This window comes from Lasioglossum baleicum, chromosome 20 (genome assembly GCF_051020765.1).
Source record: "Lasioglossum baleicum chromosome 20, iyLasBale1, whole genome shotgun sequence".
NCBI lineage: Eukaryota > Metazoa > Arthropoda > Insecta > Hymenoptera > Halictidae > Lasioglossum > Lasioglossum baleicum.
This window is the reverse complement of record NC_134948.1, coordinates 3,390,860-3,408,978: the sequence shown is the minus strand read 5'-3', so window position 1 is coordinate 3,408,978 and position 18,119 is coordinate 3,390,860. Positions and strand designations below refer to the sequence as shown.

The 18,119-nt window shown below is 45.4% G+C and overlaps 5 protein-coding genes across 9 annotated transcripts in view; 3 read left to right on the top strand and 2 right to left on the bottom strand.

Annotated features, from left to right (window-relative positions):
* Positions 1-10,022, top strand: part of LOC143218802 (uncharacterized) — a 36,136-nt gene extending 26,114 nt beyond the window's left edge. For both annotated transcript variants that reach the window (XM_076444254.1, XM_076444255.1), the window contains exons 2-6: positions 4,704-4,909; positions 6,405-6,540; positions 6,821-6,960; positions 7,333-7,600; positions 8,225-10,022. In XM_076444254.1, coding sequence (XP_076300369.1) covers positions 4,704-4,909; positions 6,405-6,540; positions 6,821-6,960; positions 7,333-7,600; positions 8,225-8,292 — 818 coding nt within the window. In that variant the 3' untranslated portion in view covers positions 8,293-10,022. The remainder of the gene's footprint in view (positions 1-4,703; positions 4,910-6,404; positions 6,541-6,820; positions 6,961-7,332; positions 7,601-8,224) is intronic.
* On the bottom strand, positions 9,695-11,665 carry LOC143218800 (ribonuclease H2 subunit A). The gene is made up of 2 exons (XM_076444252.1): positions 11,239-11,665; positions 9,695-10,912 (listed from the first exon to the last, which is right to left on the bottom strand). The coding sequence occupies exons 1-2, from the start codon at positions 11,386-11,388 to the stop codon at positions 10,067-10,069; spliced, it is 996 nt and encodes a 331-aa protein (XP_076300367.1). The 5' UTR covers positions 11,389-11,665; the 3' UTR covers positions 9,695-10,066.
* A 381-nt stretch (positions 11,666-12,046) lies between these two features.
* On the top strand, positions 12,047-13,723 carry LOC143218809 (ubiquitin-like protein 4A). The gene is made up of 3 exons (XM_076444267.1): positions 12,047-12,564; positions 12,677-12,782; positions 13,024-13,723. Exons 1-3 carry the CDS (start codon positions 12,517-12,519, stop codon positions 13,320-13,322), a joined length of 453 nt encoding a protein of 150 aa, XP_076300382.1. The 5' UTR covers positions 12,047-12,516; the 3' UTR covers positions 13,323-13,723.
* On the bottom strand, positions 13,487-15,610 carry Gem2 (Gemin 2). 4 transcript variants are annotated; one of them, XM_076444259.1, is made up of 5 exons: positions 14,934-15,610; positions 14,736-14,869; positions 14,419-14,570; positions 14,064-14,351; positions 13,487-13,651 (listed from the first exon to the last, which is right to left on the bottom strand). In XM_076444259.1, exons 1-5 carry the CDS (start codon positions 15,038-15,040, stop codon positions 13,559-13,561), a joined length of 774 nt encoding a protein of 257 aa, XP_076300374.1. In that variant the 5' UTR covers positions 15,041-15,610; the 3' UTR covers positions 13,487-13,558. The 4 variants fall into 4 exon arrangements, with proteins under 4 accessions (XP_076300374.1, XP_076300375.1, XP_076300376.1 ...); XM_076444260.1 differs by having other exon boundaries at positions 14,419-14,577; positions 14,785-14,869; XM_076444261.1 differs by having other exon boundaries at positions 14,419-14,614; positions 14,727-14,869; positions 14,934-14,949.
* A 100-nt stretch (positions 15,611-15,710) lies between these two features.
* Ost48 (dolichyl-diphosphooligosaccharide--protein glycosyltransferase non-catalytic subunit Ost48) lies at positions 15,711-17,887 on the top strand. The gene is made up of 3 exons (XM_076444248.1): positions 15,711-15,955; positions 16,185-16,811; positions 16,948-17,887. Exons 1-3 carry the CDS (start codon positions 15,823-15,825, stop codon positions 17,490-17,492), a joined length of 1,305 nt encoding a protein of 434 aa, XP_076300363.1. The 5' UTR covers positions 15,711-15,822; the 3' UTR covers positions 17,493-17,887.
* The last annotated feature ends 232 nt before the right edge of the window (positions 17,888-18,119 follow it).

The window sequence follows — 18,119 nt, the reverse complement described above, 5'->3', positions numbered from 1 at the left end:
CGACCGAGCCGGATTACGATTTCACGCGGATCGCGTTGCGAGAGAGCGGGAAGTTAGGCGGCGATTAGGGGCTGGCTTGGGTTGCGCTCGGTGCGTTTCACCCCGCCCTTCAACCGCCTACCCCCCACCCACCGAGTTTCTACGTTGTATTCGGCTGTTTATCGGCCGCGGTTTTATGGTTTTATCAGGCCGCGTTTCTGGCTAGCTTGTGGACGGTGTGCGTCAAGGCTATTTTTACGGGGACGTTCGCGGCCGTGTTCCGGAACCATTCGATTTCTCGTGTTTTTCGCCCGACCTGTATTCCCAGCCGCTGTTATTTCTACCATTATCGTGTTGCCTCTATTAGTTTTAGAACTGATGTTACTCCGCGGCAAAACTAAATCAACAGAAACTACGTTAAAACAGTTCCCTCCCTTTTCCCCCTCCCCGGAACGAAACGGAAGATAAACACCGGGAAAGAAACGGAACACCGTTCGCAGCTTTGATTTACAATTGTACTCGTAAGAGTAAACGTAGTTCGTGAAAGTTATTAATCGCTTCAGACATTTTTGCTTTCGTCCAAATAAAATTGTATTCGAACAATGGCGCGGTGAATTTATCTTCGAACAATGTTTCGCCCTCACCGATCGAGTTTTCGGTTGTACTGTTTCTATTCAGCCCCCGGAACACCGCAGCCGGAAGTTCGAAGCTCCAGAACGTGTGTTTTCTTGGTGCTGCGGAGTTGTGGCCGGGGGGAACGCGGCGCGCGGTAACGTTTCCGAGAACTTTCCTCGAGAATCAAAGCAGCCCAGTCTTTGTTCGGCGCCGTGGTGGAACAGCCGGCTGATTAACAAACGATTCCGCGTCTCATTAACCAATAAACAATCGCCCGGGAACCGTATCGGTCGTTCCCGAGACGTAGCTCGCGTCCGCCACGTGCCCCACCGCCTATAGGCACGCCCATCGGAGCGTTCGATCCTTCCCCCCGGGGCTGCGGAGACGGCGATCAAACCTGCAGACCGTGTATTCCCGGTCCACCGAATAACGACAACAACAATAAAACGATCGATCGGGTCAGAAGAGGAACGGGTATATTAAAGACCGACGAGGAAAAGTCTTTGGCTGTTTTTGTTCGGGCGGGATTCGAGGGCCAGGGGGCGGGGACAATGAAAGATCGCTCGCCGTGGATCGATCGCTGCTCGAGAGCGCAATTGGGAACCCGTTAAACGGTTAATTAGGAGGAATTCGGGTTTACCAAATCGAGATATCGGGTCCGCGTCTTCGCGTCGGTAGTATCGGGGACGCCCGGCGTCGTCGACCTAATTAACAAGCGTTGTCGGGGCTCCTCGGGCGCCGATTCTCCGCGACGGAAAGTTTAAGTACACCCAGCATCGACGATAATAGCGAACCTCTCTCTCTCTCGTGTTTGCCATCCGTGTGTGTACGTGCTTATTCATCGTCAGTCACCCACACCGAGACGCGTGACGACGACGACGACGACGCTTCGTCTCGACGTCGGAGACGCGTGCACTGACTCACAGAACAAATCATGGGCACGGTGAGTGAACGAGAGAGAGAGACACCCCCTGCCGTGTTCAATATGCATGAGTTATCATTCGTAACGCAACGGGAATGAATCATATATTCGCGATGTTCTCGGGACGCTCGTTAGCCCGCGTGCCCCGCCCTCTCCTCGCCCCTCCTACACAGTCCGGGGCGCGCCCCTGCAGGTCGCAACCGCTCGCACACGCTCTCCACGAGCTATCGACACCAGGATCGACTTCTTCGGGGCACAGAGGGTCGCCCTTTCACGCAACCCCCTGCCACCCCGTACACCGCCGCGAGACAACCACTTCGGCCCCCTGCACGGGCGAAGTGACTTCTTTCACTTGCCGGAGTGCTCCCGAGCTGGCTTAGGAGCTCGGAATGCGGAGCGATCGAAAATCTTGATGTTGTTACGCGGGCGGTGTGGGTGTAGATTAATTGTCGACATATTTTACGAAAAACATTTCTCGTAGAACCACCATTTTTTGATGCTGCTGTAGAACATCAAAAGAGTGTACCCCGCGTTTCGAAATCGATATTTTTCTCGACTACCAACCCTTTTCCGTCTGTACACAGCCGCGGCACGTTATCGAGCCCCCTTATCTCGCTTTCATTCTCTCTCGTTCCGTCGTGTCTTCACACTTATCACCGTTTCTCCACCCCTCCCCTTGCCCCGCCACGCCCCCCCAGGGTCGTCGCATTTTCCCTTTTCACGGGGGCCCTCGGTCGCGCCATTTACATCGCCATTCAACGCCGGGCCGTGTGCCCCTCTTTCTTATCGTGTTCAACCCCCGGTTCTCTGTGTGTTCCCTTTAATAACCGGGTGGCTCCGCTATCTTCCTCGGACAACACGAGATTCCTTTTCTTCGACCGCCTTCCTTCGCTCCACCCCCTCCGCCGCTCCAAAGACCTCGGTTAGGGTCTTTCTCGGACGACAAGCAACCCCTTCGACGAAAGCGCCACCCCCGCAAGGAGTTAGGGTGTAACAAGCGATTTCCGGGCCGATGGGAAAATATTTGCACGACCTCCGGGAACATCCCGAGGGATTTTAAGAGGGTGGCGGAGGGGCGAGAGCAGGATACTGTAAGGTGTGCATATGTGAAAATATAGGTGAACTCTCTGAATTTTTTCTCGAATTAAAAATAGAGTGAAATTTTTTAAATGTCGGATGAGGAAGAGAAAGAGACAAGAGAAATGCCCCTCGTTCCACGGATGCACCGGAGGAAGGGTTGTTGCATCGGTCGATGCGGCAGAAGCGGGGCCGTGCGCCGATAAAAGCGACGCGGGCGTCCAACCCCCGCGTTTCCCCACCCCCGGCGACCGACCGTTCGCGGAATAATTGGATCGGTTTTTGCAGCTGTGAATCACGAGCCACGACAATCGGAGGAACAAGGCTTTTTCTTCTCCCCAGAGGCTTTTCCGGGCCACATATCGCGGCACCGTTGCTCCCGATGCTTCGTTTCGCTCCCTTATCTTCGAGGAGTGCCATTTTTTTCTCTCTCTTCCAACCCCTGATTCCTCTCCGCCGCCCCCCCCCCATTTCCGAACAGCGAGGGGATGCAATCCACGTCGGGAAACCGGAAATATCGCATTCAAATCGTATTCATAGATTCGGAGAGAATCATAGTGTCCCAGGCGTCCGAAGAAGCCACCCCTAACTAGAGTCGACTGTTTAAAATTATTCAGCGGTTGCAATTTTCCGATTGCTGCACGTTTTTACTACGAATATTTTACACAAGGTACAAAATGAAAATTTTAATAAGTGAATTCAACCGTCACATTTTCCTTTCCGATGAACTGCGCGATCAACCCGCTCGTCAAACGAATTAACTGTGCGTGCAAAAATCAATCTACTACGGGCACGAGCGTTAATTAATTATACAATACCACCCACAATTTACTTGTATACAATCCTGTCCCATCGTTCAGCTTTTTAATTCCAGTCTAATGACGATAAAAACGATCTCTCGTCGTTAATCTCGCCAACTCGATCATTCTACGGCGTATTGCATCTACGGGATGTCTAAAAAGCTTCGAACCGTCGAACAAAAATTTCATCGATAAAAAAAAAGTCATAAATTATTTTCTGTTATTAAAAATTGATTTTTGTAAGACCAAAACTAATTCTTTCCAATTTTACCCCGTAACTATACTCCCAGTCGAGATACAGTCGAAGGACATTTTTGATCATGGCTGTGCAACCGCGTCGGAGATCTGCGTGACTTGTGGAATCGCTCACGGAAGATCAAAAGGCGGGCGACTCAATGGAATTGTCTCGTAGCGCAAACACGCGTGAGAACGGCTTCGTATCCGAGCGATTCATCGGCGCGGGACGCGATTATCGCAGTCACGGTTCGATTGTTCGTCGCCCCCGAAGAGCAAGAAAGAGAGTTCTACACCGCCGAAGTTCTCCGGTCGAAGAGCTGTCTTAACGTTCGCGGAACTGCATTTCCGGTAGCTCCGCTCGCCGGAAAAGTATTCTCCGATAACTCTTCCGGCGAGACAGATCCATCCATCATCCCCCTTTCTCGCGATAAGACGAAAGTCTCGTCGATCGTCCCCGACTCGACGTCGATAGTCCCCGGGAAAAGAGTAACAGAAAAGTCCTGTAATAGCTCGCTGCCGAGGCTACGTGCCCACCTGGGAATCGATTCTCTCCCGAAATCTTCCCTCGCTGATGGAAAACGCGAGTGGAAACTCCCCTTAAAGAGGTTTCCTGCTCCCTACGACACTTCGCAGCCATCTCAATAATTTTTTTTTCGCCGATAGATGGGACGCTTAGCCGTAAAACAGTTGCACTGAAGTGCGCACATTGAACATGTTTCTTGTTTCTAATCCTGCTTGAACGTTCTTCTTGCCTTTCAGAATAATCTAGCTACATTTAACAATTTTTATCATGGAGATGAATATCGTTAATCACCGAGGAAGTGTATATTGTTAAAGTGCGCACATTAAACTGTCGAATAACATTTTTTTTGTTTCTAATCTTACACTGAAAGTCGTTCAATATGGCGACTAGAATATTCTAGGTACATTTAACAATTTTTATTAAGGAGAGCTGTTGAAAAACTCTTTTTCCCTTTCTATATTCGTGCTGCTAGCAACACGATATGGCATCAGAGTGAATAATTGATGTCAAACGACTGATCTGGGGATTTCGTTTGTTTCCGGGCGTGAAGATATGGACGCGCTGAGGATGCTGGACCTGGTGGTCCCCCAGCACGTGGTCCGGGGCCAAACAATTCGGCTGGAGTGCAACTTCAACCTGGACGGCGAGACCCTGTATTCTGTGAAGTGGTACAAAGACGGGAACGAGTTCTACCGATTCGTGCCGCAGGACAAGCCGCCGGTGCTCGTCTTTCAGCTGCCTGGTGTCACGGCGAACGTAAGAATTACTTCCTATTGATTTTTCTCTTGCCCCCGTGGCCAATGCACTGCTGTCCCTGCCTCCACTTTCTATTTAAAGCGTCTCTCCTTTTATACGCCTCGCGATCAAAATTAAAGGATCGTCGTTGAATCTCGAATTGAAAAATATTCAAACCGTCGCAACTTCGTGAAGAAAAATCGCGGAACGACCTAACTTGGCTCATTCTGAACGGCGAGACCTCTGCTTTAAGCGGCTCTAAGTTATTTTTTATTTGGAAGGGTCGCCGTTGCGTAGAATATTTTTTTCCTGGGGATTCTTCGAATAGGGACTGCCGCCGGCATTCTTTTCATTAAAAATGCGATAAAACAAGAAGGCAAAATGGTTAGTCGACTTTTTTGCAGTCGTTGGGAAGCGGAGACTTCATTCTTCGAATTACGAGTGGTTAGAGTTATGGAAAAAATATTCTGAACTCTGCAGGGACGTTTTCTGGAAAACTTTGGGAAAACACACGTTCCTACTTTGCTACTTGCAGTTTAGTGAAAAAATGTTTGAAAGGAAAATAACTTACGTTGGTCATAATACAGGCTTTACTCTTTAAAATGAATCTAGGTTCGTTGTCGTGCGATTATTTTTCGCAAAGTTACAGTGGTTCGAAGATCAACGACTTTTCGCTCAAAATTTGTATGACCCTTCCCGCAATGGCAACGGCGCACTTTGCGCTAAAAGTGCGATAAAACGGCGTAAAAAAATCGTAAAGCAATTTTTTTAGTCTCGTTGGAAAGCGAAGACTTCAATCTACAACGCTATTATAGTCCGAGTTGCGAGAAAAATTTTTTGAGTTTCGTAGAGACTGTCAAAGTAGGAAAAATTGGAAAAAAATCACTATTATTGCATTTCTACTCGATTTTTAGAGAAAAAATTTTTTTATCAAAAAAGCCTCAGGCGATTAAAAGCGCACGCTTTGCGCTTTGAAATGAGCCTGGGTTCGTCGACCTATGATTTTTTTCCACGAAGTTAGAGCGAGTTAAATATCAAGAATTTCTTAATCGTGGTTTAGCGGTCTAAAGGGATGACGAAGTGGTTTTTCTTTTATTTTTTCTTGTTAAACTAATGGTCGATCTTTCAATGGGGATTTCGAGGCGAGGACAGGCCCTTGTTTTTTCTATTCACCCCGCGCCTTGAACTTTATCGATTCCGTCGAAGGTCCGCTAAAAATAGATGGGGCTCTTTGCGTTTTATTAAATATCGATTAAAATAATAAAAGATTTATGGCGAAGCGGCGCGGGTTTGTTGAACGGGTTCGCCGGCTGGCCCCTCGTCAAAGAGACGTACAACTTCCATTTAACGGTCACGTTTTCCACCCTAACCGCGCCGCAAGCCTCCCAATCCCTCCCACCAATCGGCGATGTTCCACGAATCCTCGAGCTCGAACGATTCGGGGAACACCGGCCCGGGTTAATTGCTCGGTTAATTGGCCAGGACACGCCTGTTCTTCTTCTTCTTCTTCTTTCAGATTCACAATTCCACCGACAGCTCGGTCGTTCTCCATTCCGTGAACCTAATGAGCACCGGCAGATACAGATGCGAGGTGTCCGCCGAGGCGCCATCTTTCCAAACGGTCTCCGATCATTCGGACATGCTCGTTGTCGGTAAGAACATAGATCAATCCATCGATCTCCTTCCGGAGATGTGATCAGGAAATCATTCGATCTATAACCACTCTATAGTTCTCGCAACTATAAATAACAATAATGGGGAATATTGACGGGCGAAGGTCCTACGGACGAAATAACGCAAAAATCAGATAACAAATCCTGTGTTGGGGGAAGTACAACGAAGTATAGATTCGTTCTGAATGGGGAGGGGCCGGGGGTTAGTACAGGCTCCGGGGCATTTGAAAGGTGCTAACGAGCCTCTGGAAACTTTCAGCTCTACCGGAAGACGGGCCCGTTATCACCGGAAGACCGGGCAGGCATCGTTATCAGGCCGGTGACGTTGTGCGGTTCAATTGCACTTCGGCGAAGTCGAAGCCGGCCGCTATGCTCAGCTGGTTCATCAACGGGGAACCTGTAAGTGACTTACGTGGAATCACCCATGACCACTATTCCGTGGGAACGACGGGAATTTGCGGGATCCAACCCCAACTCCCGTCATCGCCAATAAAACGTAAACAATCCTATCGGTGCAACCCTCACCTACCACATCCTCACTTTTTCAGACCTGTGTCCCTAAAACACTTGGCAGTATTTTTGTTAACGAGTCCTACCACTTATCAGGACAATTGATCCTGTTTGTCAGACTGCGATTAACTTCTAGAAGCTCAACCAGATAAGTCTATTGCCTAGTGTTTTGGGATACGACAACCTTTCCCCGCGCGAGAAACATTCCCAGCCAGCCAGACGAGCTGAAAGATGGACCAGGCCGTTTTTTGGTTGCGTCAGGTCGACCCGCAGTACTTGAGGGGGCCCCACATCACAGAGGTGGATCGCGAGGGTCTGGAGACGGCGGTGCTCGGCCTGGAGTTCCGTCTGCGTACGAAGCACTTCAGAAAGGGAGACCTGAAGATCAAATGTCTGGCGACGATAGCGACCGTGTATTGGAAATCGAACGAGCTCAGCATAGAGGGTGAAAGGCCCCTCAAGATGCCGGTAATGGAGAGCAGGGAGACAAGAGCGCAAGGGCACACGCACGCCGAACATATCTTGGGAGGTACGAGCAATTCTCTTCGGCTAGAAACCTTTCCCTTCAATTCGCAAGACCTTCCCGCCTTTTCTCCACTTTATACCGATGCCATATCACTCCCTGCCTTACCCACCGCGCTTCCAGCTAGCGCCTTGAGCAGGCTACCCTTCTTGCCATACTGTAATCTCACGCCTTCTTACACTTTCGCCTATTGAGTTCTTATTTATTTTTATGATAAATTACCCCATCTTGTGTGTGTACTCTTTTATCCTGACCTTCTGGGTTGAGAAAAAGGGTGGACGCTACTTTTGCACCACCCTGTACACGGATGCTCAATGGCACCGCTATTCAGCCAACCCCTCGGTCATCTGATCAATGAATCGCGAGAAAGCCTTCAAACGACTCGTATCAGCGAAATGTCCCCGAAAAAAACCTATGAATTACGTCGTCGACGACGTCAGGTGCACCCTGAAGATGATACCCCCTCTTCAAGGATCTCTCTCCTCATCGATCGGGCGACAGAATTTTTTTCAGACCCTTCCCTCGACTAGTATACCCAAATTCATAACTGTTCGGAGTCCTATTCATTTTTTTATTTTCTCTGTGAGACTTTTTCTAATTTTGCTTTCGTGTTTGCTTTCTCCATTTCAGGAAGTGGAAGCAGCACATTAGCACCCTGCATCCTGACGATGATCGTCAGCCTGCTGGTCCTGCGATAAGAAGAGGAGGCTTGTGTGTTGTCACTCGTGCTCATCCCTGATCCTCCACCACCCATTCCCCCTTGGTCAGGCCTCCGAAGGAAGCTGTGTGCGAAGATCACTGTGTACTAAATTAACCGTGTTGTTTCTATTTTTTATAAAGAAGCAGTTAGTGGAGTTAGCGGGACGTAAACCGGAGTATATAAATATATATATAATATATTATATACTTATAAGTACACACGCATTAGGGTGTTAGAAGGGGTTGCGTACAACCGTCGTACCACGAGTCTGTGTGCACCCAGTTAAACGAGATTTTTACTGAAACTACAGAGCGTTTCTGACGGAGATGAATTCCTTGAAGATACAGATTAATTTTGAAAAGTTCGAGTGCAATTTTCTTTCGAGAATCGTTCGGTGAACAGATTTCTGGTACGACTCGAGGCGAAGGATGATCGAGCATGGTTGTTTAAGAGTTTTTATCCAGTCGTTGACACGATTCAGTGGACAGAGTTTAATCACAACTGAAATTTATAAGAATCTATCGTCGTCTGTGTGTCCCCGGGCATTGGAGAGCGTGCAACTTTCACCCTCGCATTTCTCCCACTTTCTACTTTGTCTTTTCCATGGTCGACAGAAAGAGAGACGGTGGGAGAGATCGAATTTCGAACGAGTGTGAACGATCCTGCCTCAGGTGACGAACTCCTGGTCCATTCAAACCTTTTTTGTATTATAAAACATCGCATTATTTATTAATGAATAGATCTTTATTTCTCATACAATCTTCGTATAAAGCCAGTTATTTTATAAGAATTAAAATAACGGACCACCTTCCGCCAACATTTTTTCTTAATGTATATCACTATAAAATTATAAAATTTGTAAAAAATCGTGGACGCGAATTATGGATCAAAATGGACCCGGAGTCCGCCATGGGGAATTAATGCTGTCCAACAAACTATGCCTTCTTCCGGATTGCTAACTCTCAGTTAATTGAAAATTTGCGAACCTCTCTTCGAAATTCCTTGCTCTATCGCGTGGACTAAGTAGATTTCCTCCAGCAATCTTCATTTCCGAAATTAATTAAAACAAAAATCATTTACCGCAGTCCAGAGAGCAATTTCGACAAAAACAAAAATTGAAAGTTAGCCATCCCGGCAGCGTTGAACAGTGGCAATCTCCGTAACGCCAGTGTGACTGAGAGGGCTTGCGTGCCCAAGATATTTCTAACATAATTGTACACGAGTGTTTCTATCGTCCGGTCATCAGAGAACGAGAGAGTGCGGACTCAGCCCGATGAGAATTAAAAGCGGTCTCTCGCATCGTAGCTTTTATCAATCTAGTCGCTATTAATCGGCAGCAATGATACGTTATATCATAGAGTTATCGTGAGCCGTTTGTATGTAAGGATGTACGTGTGGTATGTATGTATGCATGCGTGTATGTATGAGCGATCGTGTAGGCGTGTGTTTTACCAAAGAACATCCGCGCTATAACATTCCTAATTGTTACTTAACCGCCAGCCACACATAGGGTGTGTAGAGTTGACGTCGTACTGCCTGGTACTGCCACACACATACACATACACAAAAAAAAGACAAACAAACAAACATACACACACCCACACTTTGTGTACGGTTTAAGCGTAAGGAAGTGCAGTCTGTACATATGTACATAAATCGAATCGACTTTTATCTTTAACTTAACGTTCTGATAATAAATCCGACGGATTTGCGTCGACGAACAAGCGACACCGTGTCTCCCCTCATTTGTAAACCAACGATTACAGCAATCATCAGAATCTGGACGTACTAAACAGACACCTTTCCCTGAAGAAAGCATGTCTCTTCTTCTGCGACTGGCAGGACCTCGCAGGGGACTTGCTAAAGAAGCTAGAGATCTTTTGCTCCCCCAGCTTTGCTTCCTCCTCCACTTCTTCCCACTCAACTGCTAGGGCCTGAGTCTCCAGGATCTTCTCAGCAGTGGACCAACTGAACCTGACCAAACGAGGAAACCCAAACACTGGATCCACGTGTCCCGCGAGCCACTTCTTGGTCTCTGGGTCGTTAGGGTACCCGCTTCCATACTCTGAGTCGATATCCCCCTCCAGAAACTGCCAAGCTCTTATAGCATGGTCACGGGATACCTTGGCACAGATACTGGCCGCACTGACAATGGGATACGTGGAGTCAGCTTTCTTTGCAACTACTATTTTCATACCTGGGAAAATCTGCTCCAGCCTGGCCTGGTACTTCTCAGGTTTGCCTACAGTGTCCACGTAGATCTCTGTGATTCTTGCACCAGCCTCTATCACTCTCTTGACCAGCTCGATCGCGGAAACCATGGACACCTCGTTCAGGGAGATCTTGCTCCTTCGGTACATGCTGTTGCATATGATGTTGGGCGATATCACATCCACTGCCCAGCCCATGTTATCCCCGTGCTTGCAAATCTCGTCGAAAATAGCATCTCTCTTTTCCTCAGTCAGGCTTTTCGAATCTGCGCATCCCAGATCCACCAGAAGCTGCTTCTCGGACAACGGGGCATAGGCTATTCCGTACACCATCGGTCCAAGGACTGGGCCACGACCAGCCTCGTCGATACCTAACTGGCATGGCTCGTCCTTGCAAATTTGTGGGACCTAACAATAAAATGTAGTTAATAATTGAAAAGAAAGCAATCATTTTTTTAAATATGTAGTAAATGGGCGTATGTTTCGTAAAAGTGTTGCCAAAGTAATTTTGTACATCACGTTGGCATTGTTTACACCAGCGGTTTCCCACCTGTGAGATGCCAAAATTTTTTAATAGAAAATTAGTTTGTAGTTTTCACTTTTTTGTAGTAAAGTTTTTATCATTTAAAACGTGTCTATATTATTATATCTATTTAAAAAAATAAAAGGTAGGAACGGAAAACTCCGTTTCAAAAAATTTTCATTCTTTTGTTAACGCTCCTCTCGATGTTTACCTCTGACAAATGAACTTTGTTGATACTGTGGTCCCAGCCCTCGAAATACGAAGTTAAGTCGCCTCTGTTGGTAATTAGGCTATTGTCCATAGAATCGGAGCCATTCTCCTCTGAATTCGTCGTATTCTCGTTCTCCTTTGCGTTTTCCATGATATTTTCAGGTTTCTCACAGACGTGCGTAATGTACCACACCTAACCTAAAGATCGACGTCTAACGGTTTGGAGTGACCGCCAAAAATGAAGGGAATATCGATAGCGATATTCATTACGATATCGAAAAGTATCGTTATTCAAAATCGTGAACAAAGATATTTTTGTAATATTTTACGTATATAGAGTGGTTTGATTACGAGATAATAAAATTAAATTTTTAGAGGGGAATTGTTGAATAAATTTATTGATTGGGCAGCACTCGGCTTTGAAAGGTATGGTTCAGTATGGTTGTTTATGTACGCGCCATTTTGGGCACCTGAAAAGCGCGGGTTGTAAGTATCAAACCGATACACTGCGACTCTAATGACCTTTTACAATGTAAATTGTAATGATCTCGTCCCAAAAGAGGATCTATTTTGTAGATAAAATAACAAGGAACATTTTCCTTGAGCTTAAACCATGTAATTCTCAAGGGAAACGTTATTATACAAGTAAAAATAATGAACTCCTTTCAGGAAACAGGTCTTGAGGTTAAATTTGAATAAAACAGGTATATTAAAATTTAATCTTTGATAATTAACGTTAGACCTATCAAAAATCATTTTGTCCAGGATATATATTCCAAGCAGATTTGACAGCACACCGCGTTGGGGACTGACCATTAGGGATTTCAACATGAAAATTAGATCGTATTTTTATCAATTTCGAGTAATCAGAGCCGGATAGAGAATTATCCCGATCATTATTCGAAACTACACGTTTCGAATAACGATAGAAGATTGTTCGTTACCACACGTGATTGAACGATCGATCAGCTAAAAAGGGGGAAACCGTGGGACACTTCAATGGCGCTTTGCGTATCGATAAACTAGCATCTGTAGACAAAAACTGAAACATTTCAAAAACTTTTCTCCGATTAGATATCCGCGAGCATGTGTTAACGTATTCTCGATAGAAATAGTTGATGACGCCGTGCAGCTCCGGTGTTATTGAGGACTCAAACATAACCTCGAAGTAAAATGCTCGGACTGTTGTCCACGTCGTTTAAGTGTCTGTACTCGCCAAGAATTTGATTATCCACGTTCTCGTGTTGATCTACGCGTGTTTCCACGAGCGGATTGCATCATGAAAGTTACCGTGAAGAAGCTCCAGGGAAACGAATGCGTTGTTGACGTGAGTAACAGTTATTTTGGCATGCTTTGCTTCATTCCTGGATAATTGCTTTACAGGACGTTGGTATTGTCCGATATCTTTTAACAGGTTTTATGGTCGTTTGGGTTCACAGATTATGCCCACGGAGACAGTGTTGGAGCTGAAGCATAAGATCAGCGATCTCCTGGGCATTGAAGTGCCGCAACAGAAACTTTTGCACACTGGTAAAACACTGGCTGGTAAGGATTTGGACAGTTGTAACCTATATATTTAGGTACTAGCCTAATTGGAGCTCTTAGTTATCTGGGTTAGAGTACTTATAACCCTAATTTTGCTCCAAAAGTTGAATTTGACTTAAGAGGTTAGACAAAGATAAGGTTTCTCAGTAGCCAAAGCGCGAGATAAAAGATCAATCTATGAGTCTAAGAGCTCTAAACATGAATATCGAGACAGCAGGCTACATCTAAAGTTATTTTTCAGACGAGAATCTCCTGAGCTTCTACCCAGGCATTAAAGATGGCAGCAAATTGAACCTGCTGGTTGTTAAAAAGGCCGAGGAAGGCTCCAGCAAGGGAAAAGCACCGATCCGCAAAACGGGCACCCACATTCTAAAAGATGAGATCTCCAGAGTTCTGAGGCGTTACTACACAGAGTCGGACACAGAATCCATAGTAAACGAATTGATCAAAGACCTGAAGAACAAAGTGAACAACCTTAGCTATGACGATCTAGAACGATTAGCGACAGCACTCCTCCAGGACCAAGAGTACATAGGTTAAGGATACTTGGACTTTCCAACTTCGCTTATTATTTGATTATTGTAATACACTTTATTTAATTGAACCGTTGCCTGATTGTACCCCGAGACGAACTCTCGAGATCGAACGTTCTTGGAAAATCAACACGAGGGAGAGATGATGGTACTGCAAGAATGAACGCGTGCTGAACGTAAGAAAAAATTGATTTTATTAAAACGGACAAGTGTAATGGTAACTGCACTTCAGCAAGCGCACTCCTACGGATCTGCCATGTCCAACTGACGAAAATACCTTGCAACCAGGCAAATAAACAAATTCAGCGACCTTATTTCGTGTACTTCCAGGTTCTTCTAGAAAAGAGAATAATAATAACTAGACTGCGGATCTTTATGCGAAATAAAAATTATTCGCATCGATTAAAATGAGCAGGCGCCGAACAGATACTTCTTAATCACCTGATACCAATACACATTGACGTTCTTCAAATTCTTTTAATTTAACTACTGCCTTAAATTGTACCTACTCATTTTTATCATAAATGCATAGAATCCGCTGTCTAATTAGAGTACAGCAAGTTGACGAATGTAGATCGAAGATTCGTTCGACCGTTTTGTACCTTCTTTCAACGTCGATCGTAGGTTCAAATTGACTCTCGGTTAAATTATTTCTCGCGATTATTCGAACGACAAATTTTGTATACTACTATGCAATAAAATTGATTTGTTAAAAAATCGAAATTTTGATTTCTCGACGATGGTTTACCGAGTTTGCGCGCATGATTGAACACGTCCTGGCCAAGTTGCGTAAGCATGAACACATATCAGGAGTTAAAGGCATCTCCAGGACGGCTAGTAGCGCGTACAACCATTGACCTAGCTTGTGCATTATCTTTTCCTGCAGCTGCAAATGTTCTACCAAGTACTCCAGTATTTGCTCCACCATTGGTTGGTTCAGGGAAAACATTGTGTTCAGGGTGGGATCGGTCTGTTCATGCTCCTCACAGTTGCCCAAACAGAATCCAATCCAACCTTTCTCATCATCTATACTTGGCTGCAAAACAAACTATTTAGCACCGAAGGAAATCTCATGTTGACCTATTCGGAAACTATACTTTTACCAAATTAATGGGAGGTGGTCTCCATTTGCGTTTGGACGTCTGAATTTCATTTTTAAGCTGACTAATGTACAGTCTCACATTGGAGAAATCTGAGAATTGGCACTGCTGCCAATCTAGCGTCGGTCCTAGCCATGACGGTGCTTCCACACATCCTGATAACTTTGTTGCGTTTGCATTATTATCGCACAAACTGCTCCTATAATGTTTGGCACGACTTTACTCGTCACTTGTGCGTCTTGTTTCGAAAGCTGAACATGTGGGAGTAAAGTAATACCAGACATTCTAGGGATACAGCGTAAAGTACATACTCCACTAACTTGTACATGTTGCGAACACGCAATTGGGAAATAGTGTTTGCACACTTACAGGTTCAACATTGATAGTCGGCCGTACGAAATGACTTCGGTCGATGTTTGCTACCACAACATCCGCGCATTGTTTCGCCTCGATTCTGCAATATAAATCGATGATACCTGATGAATCAATCCCATGATAAATTGATCGTAATTACTTACACCACTCTTTTGATATACTCTTCGCCCGAAGACGGTGGCAACGAGAGATTTATCTCATCGTCGATATCACCAACAACAAAGACTGGCTCTCGTAAACAATCTGTCATCGTACTTTTTTATTACGCCCTGTTAACCTCACAACTGTTAACAACAAGCTTGCAAGAGGATACTCGAGGGTAGGGAAATTTAGGGTAGAATCTGGGATATAACGAAATGTATAAATTTCGTTCACTTATCGGTGATTTAGAGATAATTGTATGGGTATATGTAGGTTGATTGTTTATTTTTATTGTTCGGGAAGTCAATATTTGCGCTATAAAACAGCGCAGATGATTCTTGCCGTTTTTCTTGTAAGATGCATTGGAAATTGCGGCAAGAATCATTTGTTCCGTTCGGAGATCTGGGATTCGATTGTGGCGTCTGTCGATAATGGAGGCGGATGTCGATAATGTGGATCTCTATTTTTAATATTGATTATATACCTGTAAATTTTGTAAAATGGTTTTGGTCGATTTGTTAATATCCATTCGTTTCGTTCCCTACTAACAAATTGCATTTGTATAAACAGATTAAAATAAACCTTCAACGAAGACTTTATCTGTAAGCTGCAAAACCAGAATTTGATAAAGCGACATTCTTCTTTTTTCAAAAAATCACGTCGAAGAAATAGGAGTAGACCCGGACTAATCGTATTTTTCTGTTCAGGGATCCATGGGAATGAGCCAATGAAACCGCTCGAACAAAATTCACTAGAATCATATCACTTCCGTTCCAAACAGAGGCTCTTCCGTTTGGTTACGTGTTTGATTTTGATATGGTGCCACAACTCTAACTCTAAACCCGAACGAGCCGGTGGTGTCTCGTGGCAAGCGACCGATACATATGCACGATGAAACTTCAGGATAAGTTCCTCTGCCTTTTCGCGATAGTTGGTCTCGCCAGTGCTGGCGGACCAACTCTCGTTCTGCTTGATAATTTGGCCATTAAGGAAACGCACTCGATGTTTTTCAAGTCATTACAGGGTACGTAAACATTCCGGCATTTTCGGTGGAACGTTCGCCCACTGACAGTTTCTATCGGCGCCGTTTTCTCTTTTAATAATCGTGAGAGAAATTAATACTTTCGGCAGAAATGCTTCTCTTCATTCTTTCTTTTCTTCTTCTCTTTCACCTTCGTATTCCTGTTTGTTTAACCTGCTACGAAATATTCCTCAAATGCACTACGCACATTAACAGTAAATTCTATTTTCAGATAGCGGATACACGTTGACGTTCAAATTAGCGGACGATGCTAATCTACTGCTCACCAAGTACAGAGAATACCTATACGAACACTTGATCATATTTGCTCCAACCGTAGAGGAGTTTGGAGGAGCCCTAAGCGTCGAGACAATCACCGACTTCATCGACGGCGGTGGAAATGTTCTAATTGCTGGATCCTCTCAGTCCGGCGATGTCTTACACGAGCTAGCATCCGAATGTGGCTTAGAGATCGACGAAGAGGGCTCTGCGGTGATAGACCACTTGAACTACGATAAATCTGATAATGGCTACCATACCAAAATAATCGCAGAGCCATCCAACTTGATAGATGCCCCTGTAATTGTTGGCAACAAGAATATACAGCCTCTGCTGTACAAGGGCACAGGTCTGCTTGCAGACACAGATAATCCTTTGATCCTACGTCTATTGACTGCATCTAGCTCGGCATACTCTTACAACCCACTGAACCCTGTAAAGGACTATCCCCATGCAGTTGGCAAAAACACATTGTTAATCGCAGCTCTGCAAGCCAGAAACAATGCGCGCGTCGTGTTCTCTGGTTCGCTGTACTTCTTCAGCGATGAAGCTTTCACTAGCTCCATTAAGAAAGCTCAAGGTAGGAGTGTCCAATCACTTTTTACACTCGCTGTAATTGTATCAAATATGACTTAGTAGCAAAATTTCATCATCTTCGAAGTTTCGACCTTCGAAGGAAAGTAACAGTCCTAGTAACTAATATATTAATCACGCAGGTGGACAGGAGTACGAGAAGTCCGGCAACGAAGCGGTGGCAACAGCGATCGCCAGGTGGGTCTTCAAGGAGAACGGTGTGATTCGAGTCGCTTCTGTGCACCATCATAGAGCTGGAGAAAATGCTCCCCCAGCAGCGTACACAATCATGGACGACGTGGTGTACTCCATAGACGTCCAGAAACTGTCCGGGGACAAATGGGTCCCGTACGAAGCGAACGATTTGCAGTTGGAGTTCGTCAGGATCGACCCGTTCGTCCGCATGACGATGAAACCCGTTGGAAACGGCCGCTACGAGGCTAGATTCAAAATCCCTGACGTGTACGGGGTCTACCAGTTCAAAGTAGACTACACCCGGATCGGTTTGACCCATTTGTACCACACGACGCAGGTTTCCGTTCGTCCTTTGCAACACACGCAATACGAACGCTTCATTCCGAGCGCGTACCCATACTACGTTAGCGCGTTCTCGATGATGGGAGGCGTGTTTCTGTTCTCTCTTCTGTTCCTGCATTACAAAGAGGACAGCAAAGCCAAGGCTGAATGAATATCTCCGTGCACACGAATCCGATGTGTTCAACGAGACATTAAGCGAGTGTTCAGAATAACATATGCACATATGGAAGGTCGCGACATCCATGTTTACTTAACCCTTGAACGGTGTCGACTATGTATTTTCGGGACTGGTCTCCCCCCCCCAATGTTGTATTTTACTACACACTGTTAGCAGATTTTTTAAACGATTTTTCATACAGTCAATAAATTACTTGATTTGCTGTATGTAGGATATTCACACAGGTGGATCGAAGCCGGGTCAGAGGTGACCCCGAGGGTTAATATTGCGAAACGGAGAGGGGGAAATGTTCGGCGGGGCTGTTTGCACAGTCGAATGCTCTATCTGTACAAAATGTTAGGCGACATTAAATATATACGAGACAGGAATTAGGAGGTCTTTGTTTTATCCCTAACCGTCCGATAACGTTCGACGATATGTAATTTACGACCTGCGATAATGGTTACGTATCTAGATCATAGAAATACGATTGTCCGATCGTTGTTCCTTTTCGTGAATCGACTGAATAGAATTCGCGCGAATCGTGCTCGGAAGTTGAATAATGAATCGGTTATCTGTATAGCGTGCAATGTTGTCAGAAAGAGGTTTCTTATTGGCCGG

Coding starts and splice junctions, on each gene's coding strand:
- LOC143218809 (XM_076444267.1), top strand. CDS start 12,517: ATGAAAGTTACCGTGAAGAAGCTCCAGGGAAACGAATGCGTTGTTGAC. Junction 12,565..12,676: donor GAAACGAATGCGTTGTTGAC/GTGAGTAACAGT, acceptor TTGGGTTCACAG/ATTATGCCCACGGAGACAGT. Junction 12,783..13,023: donor CACTGGTAAAACACTGGCTG/GTAAGGATTTGG, acceptor GTTATTTTTCAG/ACGAGAATCTCCTGAGCTTC.
- Gem2 (XM_076444259.1), bottom strand. CDS start 15,040: ATGACAGATTGTTTACGAGAGCCAGTCTTTGTTGTTGGTGATATCGAC. Junction 14,870..14,933: donor GAGTATATCAAAAGAGTGGT/GTAAGTAATTAC, acceptor TTTATATTGCAG/AATCGAGGCGAAACAATGCG. Junction 13,652..14,063: donor CAATCATGCGCGCAAACTCG/GTAAACCATCGT, acceptor TCTCTTTTCTAG/AAGAACCTGGAAGTACACGA.
- Ost48 (XM_076444248.1), top strand. CDS start 15,823: ATGAAACTTCAGGATAAGTTCCTCTGCCTTTTCGCGATAGTTGGTCTC. Junction 15,956..16,184: donor GTTTTTCAAGTCATTACAGG/GTACGTAAACAT, acceptor TTCTATTTTCAG/ATAGCGGATACACGTTGACG. Junction 16,812..16,947: donor CTCCATTAAGAAAGCTCAAG/GTAGGAGTGTCC, acceptor TTAATCACGCAG/GTGGACAGGAGTACGAGAAG.
- LOC143218800 (XM_076444252.1), bottom strand. CDS start 11,388: ATGGAAAACGCAAAGGAGAACGAGAATACGACGAATTCAGAGGAGAAT. Junction 10,913..11,238: donor ACAAAGTTCATTTGTCAGAG/GTAAACATCGAG, acceptor TTTTATTGTTAG/GTCCCACAAATTTGCAAGGA.